The following is a 20,767-nucleotide window of genomic DNA, read 5'->3' on the forward strand; positions in this document are numbered from 1 at the left end:
TTAAGACTTCGTTAAAAATGGAGGTGAATATTCACGGGCATTTGTGGTCCGCAAAGAAGTCATCGTGATAGAATCTGAACTACTGGAGATGGCCAAATCTCACTTTGCACCTGACAAGTGGTTGGCGGGGGTATTCAATTCCTTAATCGACGCCCCACCAGATCAAGATAACGCAAAGTCCATTGGAGTGGGTTAACAAGGAAAGTCGTATGGTTTAATATAATGTCACGAAGTGATTTTGGCCGACAGGCAACCGCCATGATAAGATCGACAACATTTGTAGTTGGAGGCCTTTGACGGCTGCACAAGGCGGGTACTGAGTACTTCACAAGGTAATTCTTACTATTGGGCAAACTCATACTCATCTGCTAAACCAATATAAGAGTGGAGATACGCTATGTGAAACACGGAAATATATTAAAAAGACTGTCTACGGAGTACTTTTCTAAGCATTTACATCGGAACGTTGCAATCACATCCCAATTGAAAGTTAGTATCATTTGAAGTACCTTTGTGAACAATGATAGTCATGTAGAGGGTCTATCAATGTGATCTGCACTTCCTGAAGTGGGTATCCCGTATGATATTTTGGAACACGAGGTGGAATGAAAGGTTAGGGTGGATTACCAAAATGTTTACATTCTCTTACCCCACCATAAGCAGCCTACTTAAGACGATCTATAAATTCAATCTTAGAAAGCTTTACATCTTTCCAAGCCATCTCCAGCCTCTATTGATTTTATTTTCTCCTGCGCATGATAATAATAGAATGGCCTGCCCTGCGGGCCGCAAACCCTAACTGCTACCGGCTTTAAATTAGGATAAGCACTCGAATACGAGATGCCCACCACGCTTCGAGTATCTCTTACGAGAGTGCCCGAAACGCGCCATGTAACATTTAATATGCAGTCCCAGAGCTTAAGCTCAGCCACCCAGGCACAGCATGGTTTCGTTGGTTGTAGACTGCTCCACCCTTGGGGGCCATGCGCAGGAACGAGGAGATCGTTACTGGCACTGTAGGCAGGGATCGCCACCGGCTAGAGATGAAACGGGGCACTTTTTCGTGTCGAAGGATTCCCGTGCCATTACGGCCTCAGCATGGTATGATCTCGCGGGCCTTTTCTGGCGGATCGACCAGTCAAACCTTAATAATATCCAGCGCCCCGTGTCAGTTTGTTGATACAATAAGAGAAGGCTTCAGCGGAGACTCGCTAATATTCATTATTCATCCTCAACATTCTGTTTAGCCCTGGTCATTCTAGGCAAAATAAGAGCAGATATGGGTATTCAAGGCCTTTCATGGCTGGCTTTCGGTCTTTTCTCTGCTCTTGGATCAGCTGTTAATTTAAAGCCTCTCGACCTACCTCGAAATGCAGGCCAAAAGGGAGCTCGAGACAATGACTACTCAATGTTGGATCTCCTCAGTTCTGAGACCTTCTTATGGGGTGGTATGTTGAGTTCTTCCCCTATATTTACAACCGACTAATGCGCAGAACAGGATCTACTGGAAACAGCCGATATGCCCTTGGAAACTTCACCTCCTTCTACCCCGGAAAACACGAGAACATCATCTCCTTGGAGAAGTTCTACCCCATGTTGAAGTCCACCCAATGCAGTCCTCACAGCTTGACCATGAATTTCGAAGATGACCAAGCCTATCGTTACGGCGCCAAGGCGTGGAAATGGGTCAACGATGAGGATGACAGAACATTTGTGCTTGTCGCTGGTCAAGGCCACTGCGAGTGGAACGAGGACCGTCTACCATTCGTCATTACCAATGTTGAATTTGACGACTCTGCCAACACAATCAAGGCGATTGGCCACGCCAGTGACTGGAAGAAGGTTTCTCACTCATACGAGCTCTTCGTTGGAGGCCGCCCGGCCTCAAACAAGCGCGACTATGACGATACCTACTCGTTCGATGTGAACCATGATCTGCCCCTCAGCCACGTTCAGGTGGGTGATGGCGATCTCAAGCTGTCCTACGACTGCTGGGGCTGTGGTACCAAGGGAGAATTTGAATTTGGCTTCCACATCTCCACCTGGTTGGGAATTCCCAAGGACGTCGAGCTTGTTCTGTCGCCTCACGGCGTTGAGGCTGTATTTGAACCTCGTGTCGGTATTGTTGCAAACCTCCCGGGGAAGATCAGCAAGACATACCCTCTGGGAACAATTCCTATTGATGGAATCTCTATTGCTGGTGGAATTCTGGATCTTGGCCCTGAGCTTGAGTTCGGGTGGGGTTACTCCATTGGACCACTCAAGGGTAGTGCTGGAATTACGACTGGAGGCACTCTTAGTCTTTCCGACTCGGCATCAATGACGATCGACCTGTTGAACCCTGATGTTTCGCAAAGCGGCTGGGAGCCGCACTTCACTCCCAAAGAGTTCACTGTCGATGCTGCCCTTAGTGGATCTGTGGAATTGGATCTGTTTGCGAAGATTCAGCTTGCATTGGAGGTCCTTGGTAAGATAATGTCCTGCTCTTTATTTTAGTACTTCCCATGCTAATTCTCGTAACAGATCATGGCTTCGATGTTGGCGTCAAGCTCCAGCCATTTGGCGGTGCAACTGTTTCGTTGGCAGCCAGTAAGTTTCCGTATTAAATTGCGAAAAAGGGACTACAACTAATACATTCTAGACTCTGCCGATGCTTGTCCGGATCAGAAGGGAAAGCATGAAGCTGTCAAGCTTTTGCCTTCGGTTGGCGCTGCCCTGATCGGAGAAGCCGCCATTAAGGATAATACCGAAAGTCCTTTCCTAAGCGCAACGCTCGCTGTGAGTTATCCTGGGATTAAATTATATTTCTTCGCTAATGATTCTCAGTCATATGTCTATACACTTCCCACCTTCTGCACTGGCTTCAACGCTGGACCCAGTCTTCCCACTGGATCTTTCTCCAGTGCTCCTTCGTACTCGGTGCCCAGCTACTCCAAGCCTTCTCCTCGTTACTTGACCTCTGCGCCCCCGTCATCATTCCCATCGCCACTACCGACTATTCCTCGTCCCTCATCCTGGGATCACCCTCATTCTTCAATTCCAGTCTCGGCATCTATCCCTCACCGTTCGTCGTCAACTCCTACGGCCCCATCTTCCTCGATTCCTGTCTCTCCTTCCTCTACTCCTCTTCCCCCATCGTCAACTGCCCTTTCTCCGTCGTCTATTCTTCATTCCTCATCATCAACCCCCATGCCACCACCATCATCTGTCACGGCTCCTCCCCCTCCCCCTTCCCCTCCGTCTTCGCTAGTTCCTGTTCCTTTGTCAAGCAGCGGCTCCAGCTCCAGCTCCATTGTCCCAGTTGTGCGTCGACGACACATTGTGAGACAGGCGCAGCATGCCCACGTCTAGGGTTAGCCTTTCTGGTTTCTTCTTTGAGAAACGGCCTACTCAATATTTGCCTTCACTTGTATATTTTCCTATTCTTCGACATCACTTGTTATTATCCTTCGATATACTCATTTAGAATCATACCTCTTCCGGGACCTTATTTCCCTCCTGGACTACCTTTCAGAATCAGTATCCGGATATCGGACCGCTAAGGATCAGGCGCTAAAACCGAAGATGCCAGTATATATCCCGTCTATATTGGTGTTGTGCTGCAACAACCATCCAGTAGTAGTTTGCTTTACCCAAGGGGCTTGATGGAAGCTGCCCGATCGGTGAGTAAATCGTAGTAGCGAAGTATACCCTGATTCATATTAATAGAATGAAACCAGGTCCTGTCTTGGTTGCCCGGCCATCATTCCTGACCCCCATAAATTGGCCATCAAAGAGATCTACAATGAGACCACCGTACAGGACGGGCTGAACGCCAATATGATCTTCGACGTAAGGAAACAGAAATCATATCTCTCCCAAGGGACCACTTTAGAAGCCGGGACTATTATTCTAACCGGAATGCCTGCCGGGATTGGTTGCACCCGAAATCCCAAGGTTGTGCTCCGGGATGGAGATGACATTTCGACTGATACTAGTGAGATTGGAACCTTTATGAATCGTGTTCAATATGAGAAATAGTCACACGTAGGTCTTCCACATTCATTCGTTCTAGTTAAAAAAGCGATCTGCTGAGGAGGTTTACTATATCTAACTGATATAAATCTGAATATCTTCAAGTTTAAATAGTTAGTTAGTTAACTAACTAACGTAATTCCCGCCCGACCGGGTCACCTAACCCCATTATAGAAGTTCAAAATCGATTATCGCAGCCAACACCCATTAATTCAACTAGATATAGCGATTTTTACATTTATTAATCTTGTGGCCAATCTCCCTACACCTACTACACCTAGGCGGAGCCCTAGTTGCCCGCCTATCTGCATGAGTAGGCAGTTCGCCCTGCGTATGCGAATCTACTACAGCTTCTTCTGCTAGCAAATCTAGCTGCGTAAGTAGCTGTAGGCCCTCTTCAACAGTTAATCCCTCTTCGCAGGGTATCTGCCTAGTTGACCGATTGCGTTTCTTAACTATCTTCTCGTTCGTTATACGTAGATTTGCGTTCTCCTGCGCAAGCAATGCAGTATTGTGTAGCGCTTCGCAGTGGCCCTTGATAATCTGATCAAATATAGTTTTTGATGGGCTCGGAGGGCTATTTGACCGCCGGTGTAATAGATCCTTAAGCATTGAAACTTGCTTTTGTAGCTGAACGACAGTTCTAGGCGTTTTTGGCGTAGATTAGCTTGATCTGCTGCTTGGCCGGCTGTTTAGTGGTGACAGAGTTTGTAGAGAGATATTGAGCTTTGAAAGTATTCTTTCTGCGTCAACCGGTACTAGGCCACTAGCTGTGAAGCTACTCTGAATAATAGCTAGCTTTTGGAAAGCCTCTAGCCGTGCGTGTTGATAGTTCTCTTAAAAATCGTACTTGTCGATATGGTTGTATCCCCTATGTGTAAGATCGCTGACAAAACGGCTATATACTCTCTTAATAACTGTAAAGCAGCCAATATCTAGTGGTTGTAGTAGATGTGATACATACGAAGGTATACAAAGAGGTATAATATTGTTTGCTGTACAAATTTGGTTGAATTAGGGCGAAAGATGGCTACTATGGCCGTTAAAAATCAGTAGGCAAAATCGGCTGCGTATATACAAATTTGTTGATGGGATAAAAAGCTTTTGTAGCCAACGTAGGCTAATTATGTCGGTAGTCCAGCCGTTATCAGAGACCTTAAATCGCCAGTTTTGTGGTAGGTTTTTAAACTAATCTGCTACAGCTACTTTACCCTTAAAAATTATATACGGCGGTAGCGAATAACCATCGGCACAGATTACTTTGATAGCAGTAACCTATTTACGATTTCCTGGCTGTAGAAGATATCTCCGACTGTAGTATTCTGTTTGAGTTACTACCTTCTGCGAGGATATAAGGCCTATTGTAAAGCCTGTCTTATTAAAGTTATAGATATCCTCTGCTTGCATTCCGTTCTCGTTAATTATACTTTGTACAGTTGTAAACCAGGCTTGTAGGGCTTTTGGGTCTTCGTTTAATGTACGTTGGTAATCATATCGTACTGAGTAGTATGTACGAAGCTTATCGCGACGTTGAACGAATTTTGATGGCTAATTCTTGCCAACAGTAGGCGGAGGTTGGTTACTATATGCAGCCAGTAGGATATTAGCCATCTCTCTTACAGTAGCAGGCCTAGGCGCTGCTCTACGTATATCCATAGAGAATATCTATTCAGTAAGCGAATCCTCTTCTAATTGGGTTAGTTTATGACCAGTTGGGCGTTTATCAACGTGTGAGGTTCGACCATCGGCACGCGCTTGCAGTGTAGAGAAGGGTATTTCGTATAGCTTGGCTGCCGCGCGTAGAGATTTGATACGGCCATTTTGAATATCGTCAAGGGCTAATAAGATCTTGCCCTCTTGATGAGCCGACTTCTGCGAGGATTCAGTGCGTTTTGGTGGCATGGTAGGTGGTTGAGTTAGGTAGATTGGTAGGAAGACGCGATTTTAGATGGGTTGACCCGGTCGGGAAGGTGACCCGGTCGGGCGGGAATTACGTTACTACAAGACGATTACTAATCACTGGTCATTTTGCAGCCACTAAGCAATGCAGCTACTAAACCAAATGTCTGGGGTCAAACTAGTAGTTGAAACTTGATTACAAGGACCAACTTGACGCAAAGGTTAGCCCGAATTTATTCCCCAGATTAATCGAAGCTACTAGTAATATTCCGCACAAAGGAATGCAGTGCATCGCTGCCAAACCCCCCCCCCCAATCATCTTCGGCAAGCCACACCAGGGCGCGCGGCAGAAACGGCCGCCCTGGAAGTGTCGCCCCAAAATCAAGGCAGAATCCCAAGCTAGGCAAAGGGAAGCTTATTTTAATATACTAGTAAAGCAGTGAAAATTACTGCATGGTTACATGTAACAGTTCAGCCCTGGACCGGCCCTGTTGATCAGTCGCCATCAGCTGTTAATATGTGGCAAACCAGGATTACTATAGGCTGGAGAGTCGCTGACCAAAGCCTCTTACTCGTTTAATACGTCAGCCATTCGCCCTAAGAAGATTGTTCCAAGGCTACAGGAGATGCCATCTTTTGTATTGGTCAGTTATCGAGGTTTCAATGTTAGTATGTTAGTGGATGATCTGACATGTGAATTGTTCTCCTTGGTTCAGGGTACCTTGCCGTAACTTAGCCATACATACCTTCAGGGTTGTAAGTTTGGTAGCATGCACTTGCAGTCACTTGATTTGGATGAAGGCTGTGTGGCCGGGCCTGGCCCCGCGACTCACAGCTCCAGCTGCCTGACCAAGCATGGAAGCACATACGTACACCAGTGAGAAAGTGCGCCAGGCAGTTGTTGGTTGGATTCGCCTGGATCGGCCCCATGGATCTTCCTGCAGGTAACGATGTGTTAAGACGGCGCACCATAAATTGCCGATTCCGTACTCCGTCCTCCGTACACGCATCGCACGATGCCCCCTTTGCATCTGCCCATGGGGTACCATCAAGCTCGGGCAATGCCATTCATCCAAAGCTTGCCTCAATAAGTTTGCCATCCCTCCTGGAATGTCACTCGCTTCGCATAAGTGATGGATTTGAGTTCCCTCATGTTGCCTGTCACTATAACCCACGCGGATTGTCCTAGACATGGCCCTCCGAAGCAGGTATCAACCCAGTTTTTTTTTCTCATCGACTACTCAACTCCCGACTCTTTGCGAGGAACGTCTCTGGCCTCCTCTGAGCACGTAACCTTGATGTTCTGTTTTGGCAGGGCATCAGGTGGAGCCGAGCCCCAATAACTTAGCAGGGAATCTTTTTCCACGAGGTGGTAGCCCCAATAGCTTCGCAGGGAATCTTTTTCCACGAGGTAAACAGCCCCAATTGGTGCCACAGGGAGCCAGGGAAAGGGTTTTCATATTATCCCTCGCTCCTTGTGGGAATAGCCTCTTGTCTCTTCCTATGTCGAAGGACAAGGACGTGATCCGCGAGAAATGGTGCCATGGCAACCTTCCCTGAGAAGACTTTATGACTGTCTTCATTTTCTAGCATGCTTACCCCCTATGCATCACCTGGTCGTCCATGACCGTCGTGTTCTGTTGATACAACAGATCAGGGCAACCCTGGAGGGTGAACAGGACCGTTTGGAACACGCATTACTGACTTGACATCAACACACTATCGATATCTTCATCGCCATGGTCAAGATAGATGTCCTCTAACTAACAGCCTCGTGCCACTTGAACAGCAACTTGACGAGATGTTTGCCACAGTCCCTATGCCAGATCCCCACGGGGACGTGGAAGAAGACGTAGCGATGGCGATGGTGGTCTTGCCCGATCGAGTACTGTACCTTGATACTGCTGACATGAAAACAGGTCATCCGAAGGACCGACCGCGATGTAAGATTGACGATGATAGTCTAATTGCGAAAGGTCGATGGCAATAGTAGTCCATCGCCCCGATTTCCGAATGTTGCACGCCGACCGATACCCCCGACGCAAAGATGATACCCCCGCCGCCGCCGATTAACCACCAAGACCACGGATGCTTCTTTCGATACACCAATGAGAAATGACCCCTGTGGGTGCTAGTACATAGCAGCTCACTGGCCAGGATCAAAGTCGCCACCGGACACTACCGCAATCGCATGGTGGAGGTATCACTGAGATGGCCACGCCGCAAGTGACCATGACACAATGCCTTTGAAGATCACCTGCCTCGTATAACGCCAGAACACGATGAACTCGGACAACTCGAAAACGAGAAACAGACAACCTCGCCGGTCGACACAACGAGCCTGACTGCACACTGCATCATATTCACAATGGGACCCATGAGTTGGCACATAGCTAGCCACGCTATTTGGAGCTGATGGTGCTCATCGACTATCCAGATAGTCACAAAGTTGACCAGAGCTTCAGAGGTCTTGCTCGCCCTGAGGTCTTCTGCTCCCGTCGACTGCGTCACTATTTTGAATATGATTCACTGTCATTCGGCAAAGCCCATATATTGGAGGCTTATACTTGATCAAGAACATGGGCCAAGATACTCAAGAATGGGATGGATCAGCAGGCAAACGGGTTCAAGCAGGATAAATGAATTGTCATTCTTCCCAGGATGCTTCGATGTCCCCGTGGACCATATCAATCATGGCTAGTATGTGATGGACACTGCAATGCAGAAGTTGAAGCCCCGTAGCGAACTGTTTTGCCAGGCTCTGGTGCTTCTCGTTCACCCTTGGATCTCATGGTGATGGACCAGTAATGGTCTGAGACAAAACCTCGTGCAGTTTTCTGGCAACTGACGAGCATCTCTGTTGACCATACATACATACACAAACCCATCAACCCATCTCCATATCCCTGCGGCGTTCCGGTACTCTGTCTGAGTGGAGCGTGTCCAGCTCATTGTTCCCAGGGACGGCCCGTTGGCTAGCATCAAGGAAGCCCACATTGAGGTTACAATGGTGCCTTGGGAATGCCTTGGGTGTATGACGGGACGAAACCTATCGTAACCAGAAGCCTGTGCTGGGTATCCCTGGCGGTGACGATCGTGGCAACCATCTTCGATGCCAGTCAAGATAATGCATCAGAGTCATCTAATCAAGCATTGTTTGGGGGAGTTGATGGATTTGTGAGGGTAAAGGAAAGTGATGGAGATCGTGGTGGATGAGGATGATCCTTGCTGAAGAGACTGGCGATGTGGTAGGACGGATGGAGGAGGATGAATGGAGAAGGATGGCGGATGGCGGAGGAAGAAGGACGAAGGATGAAGGCTGAAGGAGCGAAAGAAGAAGTCGAAGGGATTCGGTTGGCTTGAATTTATGCTGGAGGAAGGAGCGGGTTAAGAGATCAACAGAACGCGAGGAAGGCGCGAGGAAGAGTTGCCAGAGTCAGTGACATTCAGTGACCACAAGTGACCAAGTGGCAGGTGACCTCAAACTTGGAGACTTCCTCTCTTCTCCACCCTCCTATCTCTCCTTGTCGACATCCTCTTCTCTTCTTGGTCACTCAATTGCGTATGAGAAAGGGGACACTGCGTTGCCAGTTGCCCCAGATGAACCAAGAGATCCAAGGATTGGAGCCCAACTCAACAGCATTACATGCGTCCAGTCGAATACTTGCGCGATTTCCACTATTATATTGCACTTCCTTGGTGGATAAATGCCATCAAAGAATCTTCTCGTGGAAAACTGAGGCTTCGCATGACTCGGCCCGTCCCTGGATACAAGACAACATCAAGAAGTCGGGCCAACGAGGCAACCTAACACCTCCTCATCTGCGGCGACAGAAATGCCAGATCAGGAACATCATGGGGAACTGAACAATGAGGATGACCCCAACCGACTTCAACTCTCCCGTCAATCCTGATGTGAGACGAGAAGGGAAGCAATGTTGGCCGAGAAAGTACCCGACCTCAGTCAGCAGCACCTTGACTTGATCTGCAAACCGAGATCTCGGGCCACATCAACAAACAACACCATCGCCTCACCATCTATCTCATTGTCTCTATGGAAAGCCAAAGCCAACGAATGAATGCAACCACTGCGGCAAACCTCCATGTCAAAAGGCAAAAGGTTAAGGCTAAGAGGCGAATCAACCATTATGCTTCAAGCCTCCGAGGAAATATGGTTGGTGTCTCCGCTATTGGCTGGTATTGGCTGGTACTTTTTTCCGTAGGCGATCGCAAAGCTACGAATAGTGGGAAAACAACGGCATATCAAAGAAAAGATGCCCCAGCAAATTGCCGAAAAATGTTACGGGTTCCAGCATTGGTCGATTGGAGAGAGAAGGTGGATCAACCTTCTTTCATTTGTCGGGCCACTTTACCGCAGGACGAATCGGTATAGCGACAAAAGCGAAGGCTTCGTGTTTTCAAGGCCGACTACATAGTCTTAAGAGTTCAAAATGCAGACTTCACAAGCGTCCCACCTTTCTCTTCTTCCACTTCACCCACCATCCCCGCGTCTCGAATCCAAACAACGAACAGCATCTACCCGTTAGAGCTATCCGCTTGCTAGTAGTATGGCCGACCGCTCCTAGTCTGTCTATCCTTTACCCTGAAACCATCTCCCCACCCTCCACCGGCACCACATCGAGGGCGGTTCAGTACCAGGGCGACCCTAGAAGTCCCTACATTATTCTCTGTTCCTTTGCATCTTTCCCTTACCTTCACTTCCTTCTCGTTGCCGATTATGCCTGGCATTTGCATACTGACAGACTTGCTTCAGCAATCCGGTTCCAGCAGGGACTCACCACCCTAACGCTCCTCAGCCTCGCTCATCCAGCGTGGTACAGATCTCATCAGCCTTTCTCTCTCAAGGCCATCCTTTCAACGTGTGTACTCTTCTACGGCGACCCATCTGACAGCATGGCGTCCCAGGGCTCGTCGAACCCAGGCGGGGGGGGCCATCAAGGCTCGCAGCAGAGTAGCTCTAGGTAAGCATCATCTTCATCGTACGCCATCGACCTCAGACCCGCTCCTTGCGAGTTTCTCCTCCCACCATCTGGAGGAAGGAAGCAGACCAAGGCTGCGGGTCGTCGCCGACGTGAAAAACGGCCTCGACATCCCGCTGACCTTGTAACAGCGGCGGAGGCACCCAAGACCCGGCTTTCTACTCTGCAATGTTGGACAATCTGCTCGAAATCATCCGCCACGCAGAACACCCTTCATTTTCACGTGTCATCGCAGCGATCCGCGCCGGAGCCTCACACGACCAGATCAACCAACTCCTCGAGGAAGTCTTGCAGCGCAACATTCGCTCCGGCAGCCGTGGGTAGACCTGTCGCGCCATGCACGCCATTCGAAACTTGCATCTCCGCTTCTGTATCGCGTCCCCGAAAGGCCATTCCGTTGAAAAGGTCGAAGGCAAGAGACGACACGAGACGAGACGATCGAGAACGTACCAGGTATGGCAGGGTCCCAAAGGCACGATTCGGCGGATCGACATAAATACGCTTCAATAGAATGAGGCGGGGTTGGCACTGATCGGAGGTGTGAAATGAATTGGCTGATGCTTTCATGACAGCTCTTGCGGGTCGGGATTGGCTGGCAGATAAAGATAGTTTCCATATTCTGTTGTTGTTTCTCAGCATTAAGAATGATCCATACTTTGCCTTGGTAATTGTATCATCTTAGCCATGGATAACGCGGCGTTGTGGCTGGGTTTTCAGCAGGCCCCAAGTCATCATTGGCCCCAAGGGCCGCAGTAATTTTGCTGAAAAACAAAGGAACAAAACCCCTCATAAGGTTCAAGGAATCATATGTTTATCGTTGCCCGCCTATCCATCAAAAACCCAATAGGGAAGGGGAAAGAGGAAAAGACATTCGGCAGAGACGGCATGTTTTGCTGTGGAGACGTGTGTGTTTGCTGTGAGAGAAAGGCCCAAGTGGAGAGAATTCACCCCTGGTTTGATATCATTGCCACTGTCCTTTGGTACTCACCCGCGCACATCACCTATGAAGATGCAGCGTGACGTGACTAGCCATGGTAATAAGAATAAAGATGAGAAGCGATGACGTAGTGAACCAGAGGAATCAAGCAGCGTGTCGATTCAAGTCTGGTTGAGAACTGACACGAACTTCCAGCCTTGCGACACATGGTTTCGGAGAATGGGCGTTAATGATCAACCAGAATAAAGAGCAAAACCCCCAGGTCCTACGGCAAACCCAGATGAAGAAGGGCCCAATGGCCAATGTGGAGGTAAATGGAAAAGGAAACCAGCTGGATCGACGTGTTGGACTCTCAGTCCCTCTCAACCTCTCTCTCTCCCAGCCCACAGTCAAGGGCATCAATATAAGCCAGTTTGGCTGATCAGCTGGGTCATCGGGACATTCTCTGATATTTCGACAAGATTCAAAACGAGTCAAGACAAAAAGAACAAAGATAATAGTCCTGCAAACCTGTCGGACCCCCGGCTCCAGGCGAGGGGACACACCGAATGGGGTTGCACGGATTCTATCTCCGGTCATCCGGCAATGGCCTCAGAGCCAGTGGAGCACCCAGTTCTACATTCCGTCCTTGGGACCCCCCCCCCCCTAACGGTGGAGGAAGGAGGAAAGGATAGGACGGGACTGCTTTTGCCAGTCCATCTGGTTTCAAGTTCATCCCGTCAGGAAACAGCCCGAAGATGAGTGATGAGGTGGAGAGGAGAGGAGTGCACCAGAGAAGATGAAGATGGCGGAGACAGCGTCGACACCCTAGTCTCTTTCTTCTTTCTCCTTCTTCCCGTGTTCAGTCAGGTCCTAGCCAGAGACCCTCAACTCTCTCTGTCCCTGCAGACTCCTCTCCCAGCATCGGCATCGACATCACAATTCCTTTGGTATCACCCACTCACTACTCTGTCTACAGAATTCCTAGGACTCGCGTGTGGCATACAACAGCCATCACCGTCAACAACTTCACCTCCAGCACTCATCACGACCCAGCCTCGTCCAACCTTCTAAACACAACCACGCATCACCAACATAACCGAGTTCCAATCAACTCCAGCACGCACAAGCAGCTGTTTACTCAATTCCATCCCACCCAGCTGCCAGGTCAGTTTAGGAGATCAATTTAAACACGAGCCACGGCCGTTGAACCCAGAAGCCTTCAGAGCGTGACGCCGGTGAGTCGGGGGCCTTGGAAAACCTTCTATCGCCCAGGGCAGCAGAGGTCAATTCAACATTTGCAGCAGCAGCACTGAATGGAACTGATCGTCTACGCGACAAATTAGCCAGACTCACAACCTCAGGACAAAGTCATCAGCTCTGAGTTGAGACGAGCGAGGGACGAGAACCGTGGCAATCAACAATCCCTTCACACTAACGACACCATCAAACACGCCACACGACACTATGTCGAAAACAACCACACTCCGTTTCCCCTTCTCCCATGTCCCTGAGACCAGTACAAACATCCTCAGCAGACCGCTATCAATCACGATTGCGAGCCCTGCAAGCCCCAATCCAGAATGGTAAGACACAAAACACCTAGAGCAAGCACGACCAGTCTCTCGAAGCCAAGACTACACCCAGCGAAGCCATCATACTAGTATACTCAGGGCGTACGACACAGATCCAGTCCGCAGTAATACAAGCAAGAACCTTGCGGCAGTCCAAAGATCGGACTGCGTCAAACTTGCTTCAATCCCCGTGGCATGGCACACCTCATTTGACTAATTATATCTCGAGGACGGGACTGTAGGCTTGGAGCGGGAATACAGAGGTCAATCTCGGAAGAGCAAACGTAAACATTACCACATTTATGACAGGCTGAGGGCTCGACGAATAGTACAAAGGTGGACTTGAACGAGTACTTTCCAACACTCACTACACTACTTCCAAGGTTCGAGTACCTTCATCAGCGAATCCCTTAACCGAAAGACACAACCAACTTAGTAGAAAACACTACTAGTTAGTAGTCATATAATGCGCCCAAGAAACAATCAAAAGAAAACTTTCATTCATGGATCTACTAGTATTTTGATAAGAAAATCCCAGAAACTCGAACATATCTGCATTCCATGCAATCCATTCAAATCACTCATTCATATAGCCATGCAACCATCATCACAAACATTCATTCTTAAATTTTTTTTTCTTCAAACCGCCAACCAACTTGCAACTCGCTTAAAAACTTGAACAAGCCAAGCAAGAAAATGGATATGCTCGTCTATGGGGTGCAACGGCCGGTGAAACGGGGGTACAGCGAGCAATCGCGGACCGTGTAGCGGGCACACAACCAGGCGAGGAATCGCTCCAGACCCAGACCGTAGCCGCCGTGAGGGGAGGTACCGTACCTAGAGGATAAATGGATTAGTAAAACCAAAAAAGAAGGAGAGCAACAGATAAAGATAAAAGTCCTGTTCCGGGGGGGGAGGAAAACTCACTTGCGCTGGTCAGTGTACCAGTAGTAAGGGCTGGGATCCATGCCCTCGCGCTTATAAGCAGTCATCAACTCATCCCAATCATCCATACGCATAGAACCACCAACGATCTCACCAACACCGGGCATAAGGACATCGACACTCTCAGTGACGCGGACATCCTCGGCATCCTTCTTCATGTAGAAGGCCTTGATCTCGGCGGGGAAGTGGGTAAGGAAGATCGGGGTGTTAATGATATCAGTCATCCTGCGCTCTGCAGCCTCGGCGATATCATCGCCGAACTTGTGCGGTTCGCCTTCTTCGTTGGGGATATCGTGCTCGACAAGCCAGTCGATAGCATCGGCGTACTTCATGCGACGGAAGGGACGGCTGGGCTTCTTGAAATCAGGGTTCATCTTGTGAATGAGGGCGGTGATCTCGGGCTCGGCGAAGATGTTGTCGATGACGCGGCAGATGACTTCCTCGACGTGAGCCAGCAGGTCGTTGAAGGTGATGAAGTCCAGCTCGGCTTCGATGTGAGTGTATTCCGACAGATGGCGGCGGGTCAGAGACTTCTCGGCGCGGAAGGATGGGCATACGCAGAAGACGTCGCCCAGGGATGGGAGACAGGTTTCCAGGTATAGCTGCGACGACTGGGTCAGGTAAGCGTTCTCGCCGTAGTAGTCGAAGCCGAAGAGCGTGCTGCCGCCCTCAACCTGCGTTTGGACCATGGCTGGGGGAGTCACTTCCAGCAGGCGGTTCTGTTCAAAGGCCTTGCGGAAGGCCCGAAGAGTGGCGGCGCGGACCTTCATCACGGCGGAGGAGGTCTCGCCGCGCAGGACGAGGTGGCGGTTGTCCAGGAGGGTCTGGGGGTCGGCGTCCTTGGCCACGCGGGTGGTGATGGCCTCCTTGTCACCGGCAGCGCGGCCAATGATGGTGAAGAAGTCGGCGTGCAGCTCGCGGTCGTTGGGGGCGTGGGCACCGGCGGGGACGGAGCGCATCTCACCGTGGATGGACATGGAGGTCTCCAGGGTGAGGGTCATGATATCGTAGGTCTTGACCATATCGCCGGTCAGAATGCACTGCATGTATCCGTAGCCATCGGTCAGGGTAATGAAGACGACTCCCTTTTGCGCACGCATACGGTGCACACGACCCAGGACGCGGACACGGGTACCAGGGACATCGGACTCGGTGCTGCGCAGCTTCACGACGGCGGGGTCGGTGACGTCCAGGCGAATACGGACGGGGGCAGGCAGAGAGGTGTCTTCCTTGATGAGGATCTTCTTGGCATCCTCCAGGACCTGCTGGCGCTTATCAGACTCGGCCTTCTCGCGGATGGCGAGATCGTGCTCCTTGGCGGCCTTTTTCTTGCGCTGGTCCAGCAGGTTGGTGGCCTTCTTGGTGGCGGATTTGGTAGCGGGCTTCCACTCCAGCTTGGCGGCCGGGTCAACATCTTCGCCGGCGGCGTCAGTCTGCGACTTGCGGGTCAAATATTGGATGCCCTCGGTGGTGGGATCGTGGTGCACAAATGCGTGGATGAGGGTCTTGTATGGGGCAGACTCGGTACCGGTGGCGGTCGCATCGTCGCGACCGACGTCCTCATCGATGTAGATGGAGGGCGCCATTGTGTAGAGGGAGGTGTGAAGGCGAGGAGAGCGGGAAGGGAGGAGCTGCAGGCGCAATTTCAATAGTTAGTGCATGTCGGATGTGAGTCATTGGAAGTGGGAGGTAGGGGGTGTTCCGGGGGGAGATAAGCAGCAAAGATAGGATTGCAGGAAGTAGTGCAGGCCAATGAGGAGGAGCAATTGAGGGAGAACATACCTTGATACCCTCTGAGGCGAATTGAGGTGAACACTTGAACTTGAAGGAGAAGTTGAGTTGGTGTGGAGGGGTAAATTTCCGCGATGCGGGATCCCCGCGATGCCTGAGGCAGAGATCTAGTATTAGTTAACTAACTAGTCAGTAGTTATTAGTATTAGTGACTACAGTAGTATAGTAGTAGAGTAGTACTAGAGTGGAATACAATAATCTGAAGGGTAGCTAGAATACTACAGGTAGTAGTTGGTTCAGTTGTAATTGACTATAAGTTATAGGATGTTGACCTGGGATATATTTCAGTAATGTAATAGTATACTATATGTACCTGAATAGTACTACTCACTAGGTACTAACTAACTAGTATTGGCTGCCCGTTCGGAATGGTACCTGGTAGAGATTTGTAATTTAGTATTTCATTAGTTAAAACCAGATTATTTATTCAATATTACAGTAGCCTAGTATAAGTAAGTACTGGCATGTAGTAGTATTTACTGTCAAGTATACACTTCAAGTTCTCCTTGTCTAGTGTGTCATCTGACTTTACCCCAAGTGTTCGCATGTTTACAGGGACCACGGGTCAGTATAGTATACTAGGTATACTGGTGGTAGTTTCAAGTGATTATTATTCATGGATAATATAAAGTCATTACTCCAGTAAATATTAGTATATACTTACTCTAGTATACTCTATACTTACTCAGTATACTCAGTGGACTCACTTACGTGATCTGTTGACTGCCCCTTTCCCCCATCTCCATTGCCGCCCTTGCACTTTCATTCTTTCCTCTCCTCACCTCCCTCTTTTCTTTTCTTTCCTCTTCTTTTCTCTTTTCATTTCTTCGCTTTCTCTGATCTTCCGACCCTCGTCACTCTCTGTATGTTAACCCCCCTACCCTTACCCCTACCCCATGCCAATGCCACCATTGATCCAATCCACCACCACCACCTCCACTCCACTCCCCCCCTTTTCTTCAGCCTTAGTCTCGTACCGTTCGGTCCAACTCTCTTCCACCTAGCCTGTTTCAGCTAATGTCTTCTCCTTGCCCTGCATAGTCTTTTTTCTTCTTCGGCTCCGCACTCTCTCTTGCAGGGACCCCCCCGTATATACCTGACTTCGCTCTACGGAGTACTCAAAAAAAGTGCGTCCCCCTCCACCCCCCTCCCTTCCAACGTTCTTTCATCTTCCAAGTCCTCTCTCTCGCGTGCTCTCGCGCCCTTTTGAAACACATTCCAATTAACTTCCGGTCTTCCTCCAGACACGTCTCCAGTCCGTGGCTTTCCTCTGACTTTGGACCCCTTCCCTTTTCCACCCCGGTCGTGTTTGCGAAGAAAGACAGAGAGAGAACGAGAGTTGGTCCCCCTGAATGGTGATTTGATATTTATTGCACCCCGGCCAAGTCCCCTGGACGACGCTCGTTAAATATTCATTTTCACCCCTGGATTGGTTTCTCCCCTCTTGGGACGATTCCAACTCCTCTCCTCCTCTCCCCTGAGCGTGAGAGATTCACCTCGCCATGCAAACCTCGGATGCCTCTAGCATCAACAGTTCGCGTCTGATCCCCCCCTGGCTCCAAATACTCCATGAACGGCGACACCGGCTTCTCCCACGGCGCGTATCACTCCAACCATCACAACCAAGGCTTCTCCAACCGCAACGCTCGTCGCGCCAATATACCGGCTATAAACACCGCTGCCGTTGGCCAAACCGCCGATATGTCCTCCGGTTACGATATGAATTATACCCCCCCTGCTGCCCTCGCAGTTGCTCGTGGGAAGTCCCTTCCAGCCTGGAACCCCCTCGACCTTTGCCTCTCCCCAGTTTGCCAACTTTGGTGGCTTTCCCCAGGGCAATGCCAATGGACACGCGCAGAACCACCAGAACCACCACCAGCTCGGCAGCCCGACCCAGGGTATGCAGAACCCCGGAATGTACCCCGGAATGATCTCGACGGATGGACTGGGCGCGTCGCACTTGCTGGGGGGGGGGGCCCCAGTCTCCAATCAATGGAATGGGCGGCCTCGGCAACGCGGCCCTGGGCAGCCCGGGGGCCTCAGTGACACCCGGAATGCTGTCCGGGACCAGTCGCACAGTCTACTTGGGAAACATCCCGGCGGAGACCAGCGCGGAGGAAATCCTCAACCATGTGCGCAGCGGCCAGATCGAGTCGGTGCGCCTGCTCCCCGATAAGAACTGCGCTTTCATCTCTTTCTTGGACAGCAGCTCTGCGACCCACTTCCACTCCGATGCCATCTTGAAAAAGCTGGCCATCAAGGGGAATGACATCAAGGTCGGCTGGGGTAAGCCCTCTCAGGTACCGACCTCCGTCGCCCTGGCGGTTCAGCAGTCCGGGGCGTCGCGTAATGTTTACCTAGGCAACCTTCCCGAAGAAACGACCGAGGACAACCTGCGCGAGGAGCTCGGCAAGTTTGGTGCCATTGACACCGTCAAGATCGTGAAGGAGAAGGCCATTGGCTTCGTTCACTTCCTCTCGATTAGTAATGCCATGAAGGCCGTCACACAGCTCCCCCAGGAAGCCCAATGGCAGGCTCCTAAGCGCGTCTTCTACGGTAAAGATCGATGCGCCTACGTGTCCAAGACCCAGCAGCAGAACGCCGCGCAGTTCCTCGGTATTGCGCCGGGCTATGCGCATGTTCTGAACTCGGCCGATCGCGATTTGATTTCGAACGCGCTGGCCCAGCAATCTGTGGCTGCGGCCGCCGTTGCGACCACGGCTGGCGGCGTCAACAACCTCGGCAACCGGACTATTTACCTTGGAAATATCCACCCCGAGACCACCATCGAGGAAATCTGCAACGTCGTGCGTGGGGGTCTTCTTCACCACATCCGTTACATCCCCGACAAGCACATCTGCTTCGTTACCTTCATCGACCCGACCTCGGCCGCCTCCTTCTACGCCCTGAGCAACCTCCAGGGCCTGATGATCCACAACCGACGATTGAAGATCGGATGGGGCAAGCATTCCGGACCTCTCCCGCCAGCCATTGCACTCGCAGTGAGCGGCGGCGCATCTCGAAATGTCTATATTGGAAACTTGGATGAAGCTTGGACGGAGGAACGTCTGCGTCAGGACTTTTCGGAATACGGAGAGATCGAATTGGTGAACACTCTGCGTGAGAAGAGCTGCGCATTTGTCAACTTCACCAACATCGCCAACGCTATTAAGGCGATCGAGGGCATGCGTAACCGCGAGGATTACCGCCGCTTCAAGATCAACTTCGGCAAGGATCGTTGCGGTAACCCTCCGCGCCAGGCTGGCAACAACTCCAACTCCCAGGGCCGTAACGGACAGGGGTTGGAAGGACCACAGTCTCCTTCACCCGCCATCAATGGCTTCCAGCAGCCTCTCAGCCAGTCTGGCTCCCAGCCGAGTCCAACTCGCCCGGCACTCTCGCCCGCCTCGGGCTCCAACGGTTCGCAGAATGGACAACAGCGTCACCCATTACAAAACGTGTCATCTCCCTCCGGTGTGCTGAATGTGGGTTCGAACAACCCCCTGACTATGTACCTGAACCAAATGTCACAGCAATCTCAGGACCAGGAGAACGGCCTGCGTGACCCAATGGCTCTGGCCGGCCTGCAGGCTCAGTCCCAGGTGCCGCAACAATCCCTGTACAACAGCTCTAGCAACGGCGATCTCTCCAATGGAAGTATGGAGGCACCGATGCATCAACACCAGCACCAACACCAACATCAGCACCAGCACCATCAACACAAGCCTTCCGGCAACGGCTATCTGAGCGTTGGCTCTGGCTCTGGCCACCATGCCACAGCAAGCACTAGCAGCCTGAGCGTGCCTCGTGCGTCGCACTCGCGTGCTGTGAGCCTGCCGTCTTTCTCACAGGAGCCTTTTGGACCTGTCTCAGGACAGAGTGGTCACATTCGTACCGGCACTACCCATCAGCCCCAGGCCAGCTTTTCCAGCTTCTCGTCTGCTCTGGGCGGAATAAACCACTCTGGTTTCGGTCTTGCCATCCAGAACGAGAACTCGCTGCCTGGCTGGGCTGAAGAGGAAATTGGCGCCAAATGAGCATATTCCTCTTGACCACGCCTCTTCTCCGAAGATGCATAATTCGACTCATTACCCTTGGTGAACTCTAATGGCATTTCTCCCTTCTTTTTATTTCTTCTTCTTCTTCTTCTTCTTTTTATCATTTTTTTACATATAGTTTATTTTGATCGTGACGCCATCTCTGCATCTGACTTCGTTTCTTGTATTGGTCTTAATATCTCGATTTTTTTCCTTTTTCTGACTCTTCGACATTCTCTTCTAACCCCATTTTCTTTTTTCTTTTCTCCTTCTTTTGTTTCAGCTCTTGTGATTGTTTTGGATTAACCCCTTGTGTCCAAGCATGTCTCCTTCACCGCCAATGACCCTTCTATCCCCTTTAATTCCCTTCTTCGTTACCACTTTGTATTGCTAGCTGGCTATGTTTTCTCTCTTTTCTAACTTCGTCTTTCCCGATCTCACAAAAATGGAGGCAAGGGCTTGTCTTTTTATCTTATGTTATTCGCCCCTTCTGGATGGGTTGCATAGTCTTTGTGATTGCACCGCGCTATACCTCCCATCGTCTCCAGATATCGGTCCCTCTTTTCAGTCTTCTTGACATTTCTCTTTTTT

The 20,767-nt window shown here is 50.3% G+C and overlaps 5 protein-coding genes across 5 annotated transcripts; 2 read left to right on the forward strand and 3 right to left on the reverse strand.

Moving 5' to 3' along the window:
- Nucleotides 1-1,279: 1,279 nt before the first annotated feature.
- On the forward strand, nucleotides 1,280-3,351 carry N7481_003000 (uncharacterized protein; the record flags this gene model as incomplete). Its single annotated transcript, XM_057262219.1, has 5 exons — nucleotides 1,280-1,448; nucleotides 1,499-2,467; nucleotides 2,524-2,589; nucleotides 2,642-2,778; nucleotides 2,827-3,351. 5 exons carry the CDS (start codon nucleotides 1,280-1,282, stop codon nucleotides 3,349-3,351), a joined length of 1,866 nt encoding a protein of 621 aa, XP_057123880.1.
- Nucleotides 3,352-11,165: 7,814 nt separating this feature from the next.
- Nucleotides 11,166-11,480, reverse strand: N7481_003001 (uncharacterized protein; the record flags this gene model as incomplete). Its single annotated transcript, XM_057262220.1, has 1 exon — nucleotides 11,166-11,480. The coding sequence occupies one exon, from the start codon at nucleotides 11,478-11,480 to the stop codon at nucleotides 11,166-11,168; it is 315 nt and encodes a 104-aa protein (XP_057123881.1).
- Nucleotides 11,481-13,002: 1,522 nt separating this feature from the next.
- N7481_003002 (uncharacterized protein) lies at nucleotides 13,003-13,358 on the reverse strand (the record flags this gene model as incomplete). Its single annotated transcript, XM_057262221.1, has 2 exons — nucleotides 13,003-13,141; nucleotides 13,186-13,358. The coding sequence occupies 2 exons, from the start codon at nucleotides 13,356-13,358 to the stop codon at nucleotides 13,003-13,005; spliced, it is 312 nt and encodes a 103-aa protein (XP_057123882.1).
- Nucleotides 13,359-14,113: 755 nt separating this feature from the next.
- On the reverse strand, nucleotides 14,114-15,934 carry N7481_003003 (asparagine--tRNA ligase DED81; the record flags this gene model as incomplete). The annotated part of the gene is made up of 2 exons (XM_057262222.1): nucleotides 14,114-14,240; nucleotides 14,331-15,934. 2 exons carry the CDS (start codon nucleotides 15,932-15,934, stop codon nucleotides 14,114-14,116), a joined length of 1,731 nt encoding a protein of 576 aa, XP_057123883.1.
- A 1,774-nt stretch (nucleotides 15,935-17,708) lies between these two features.
- N7481_003004 (putative differentiation regulator (Nrd1)) lies at nucleotides 17,709-20,176 on the forward strand (the record flags this gene model as incomplete). Its single annotated transcript, XM_057262223.1, has 2 exons — nucleotides 17,709-18,056; nucleotides 18,122-20,176. The coding sequence occupies 2 exons, from the start codon at nucleotides 17,709-17,711 to the stop codon at nucleotides 20,174-20,176; spliced, it is 2,403 nt and encodes an 800-aa protein (XP_057123884.1).
- Nucleotides 20,177-20,767: the final 591 nt, after the last annotated feature.

Source organism: Penicillium waksmanii, assembly GCF_028829765.1.
Source record: "Penicillium waksmanii strain IBT 27052 chromosome Unknown utg000004l:1.0-5674109.0:1.0-5678898.0, whole genome shotgun sequence".
NCBI lineage: Eukaryota > Fungi > Ascomycota > Eurotiomycetes > Eurotiales > Aspergillaceae > Penicillium > Penicillium waksmanii.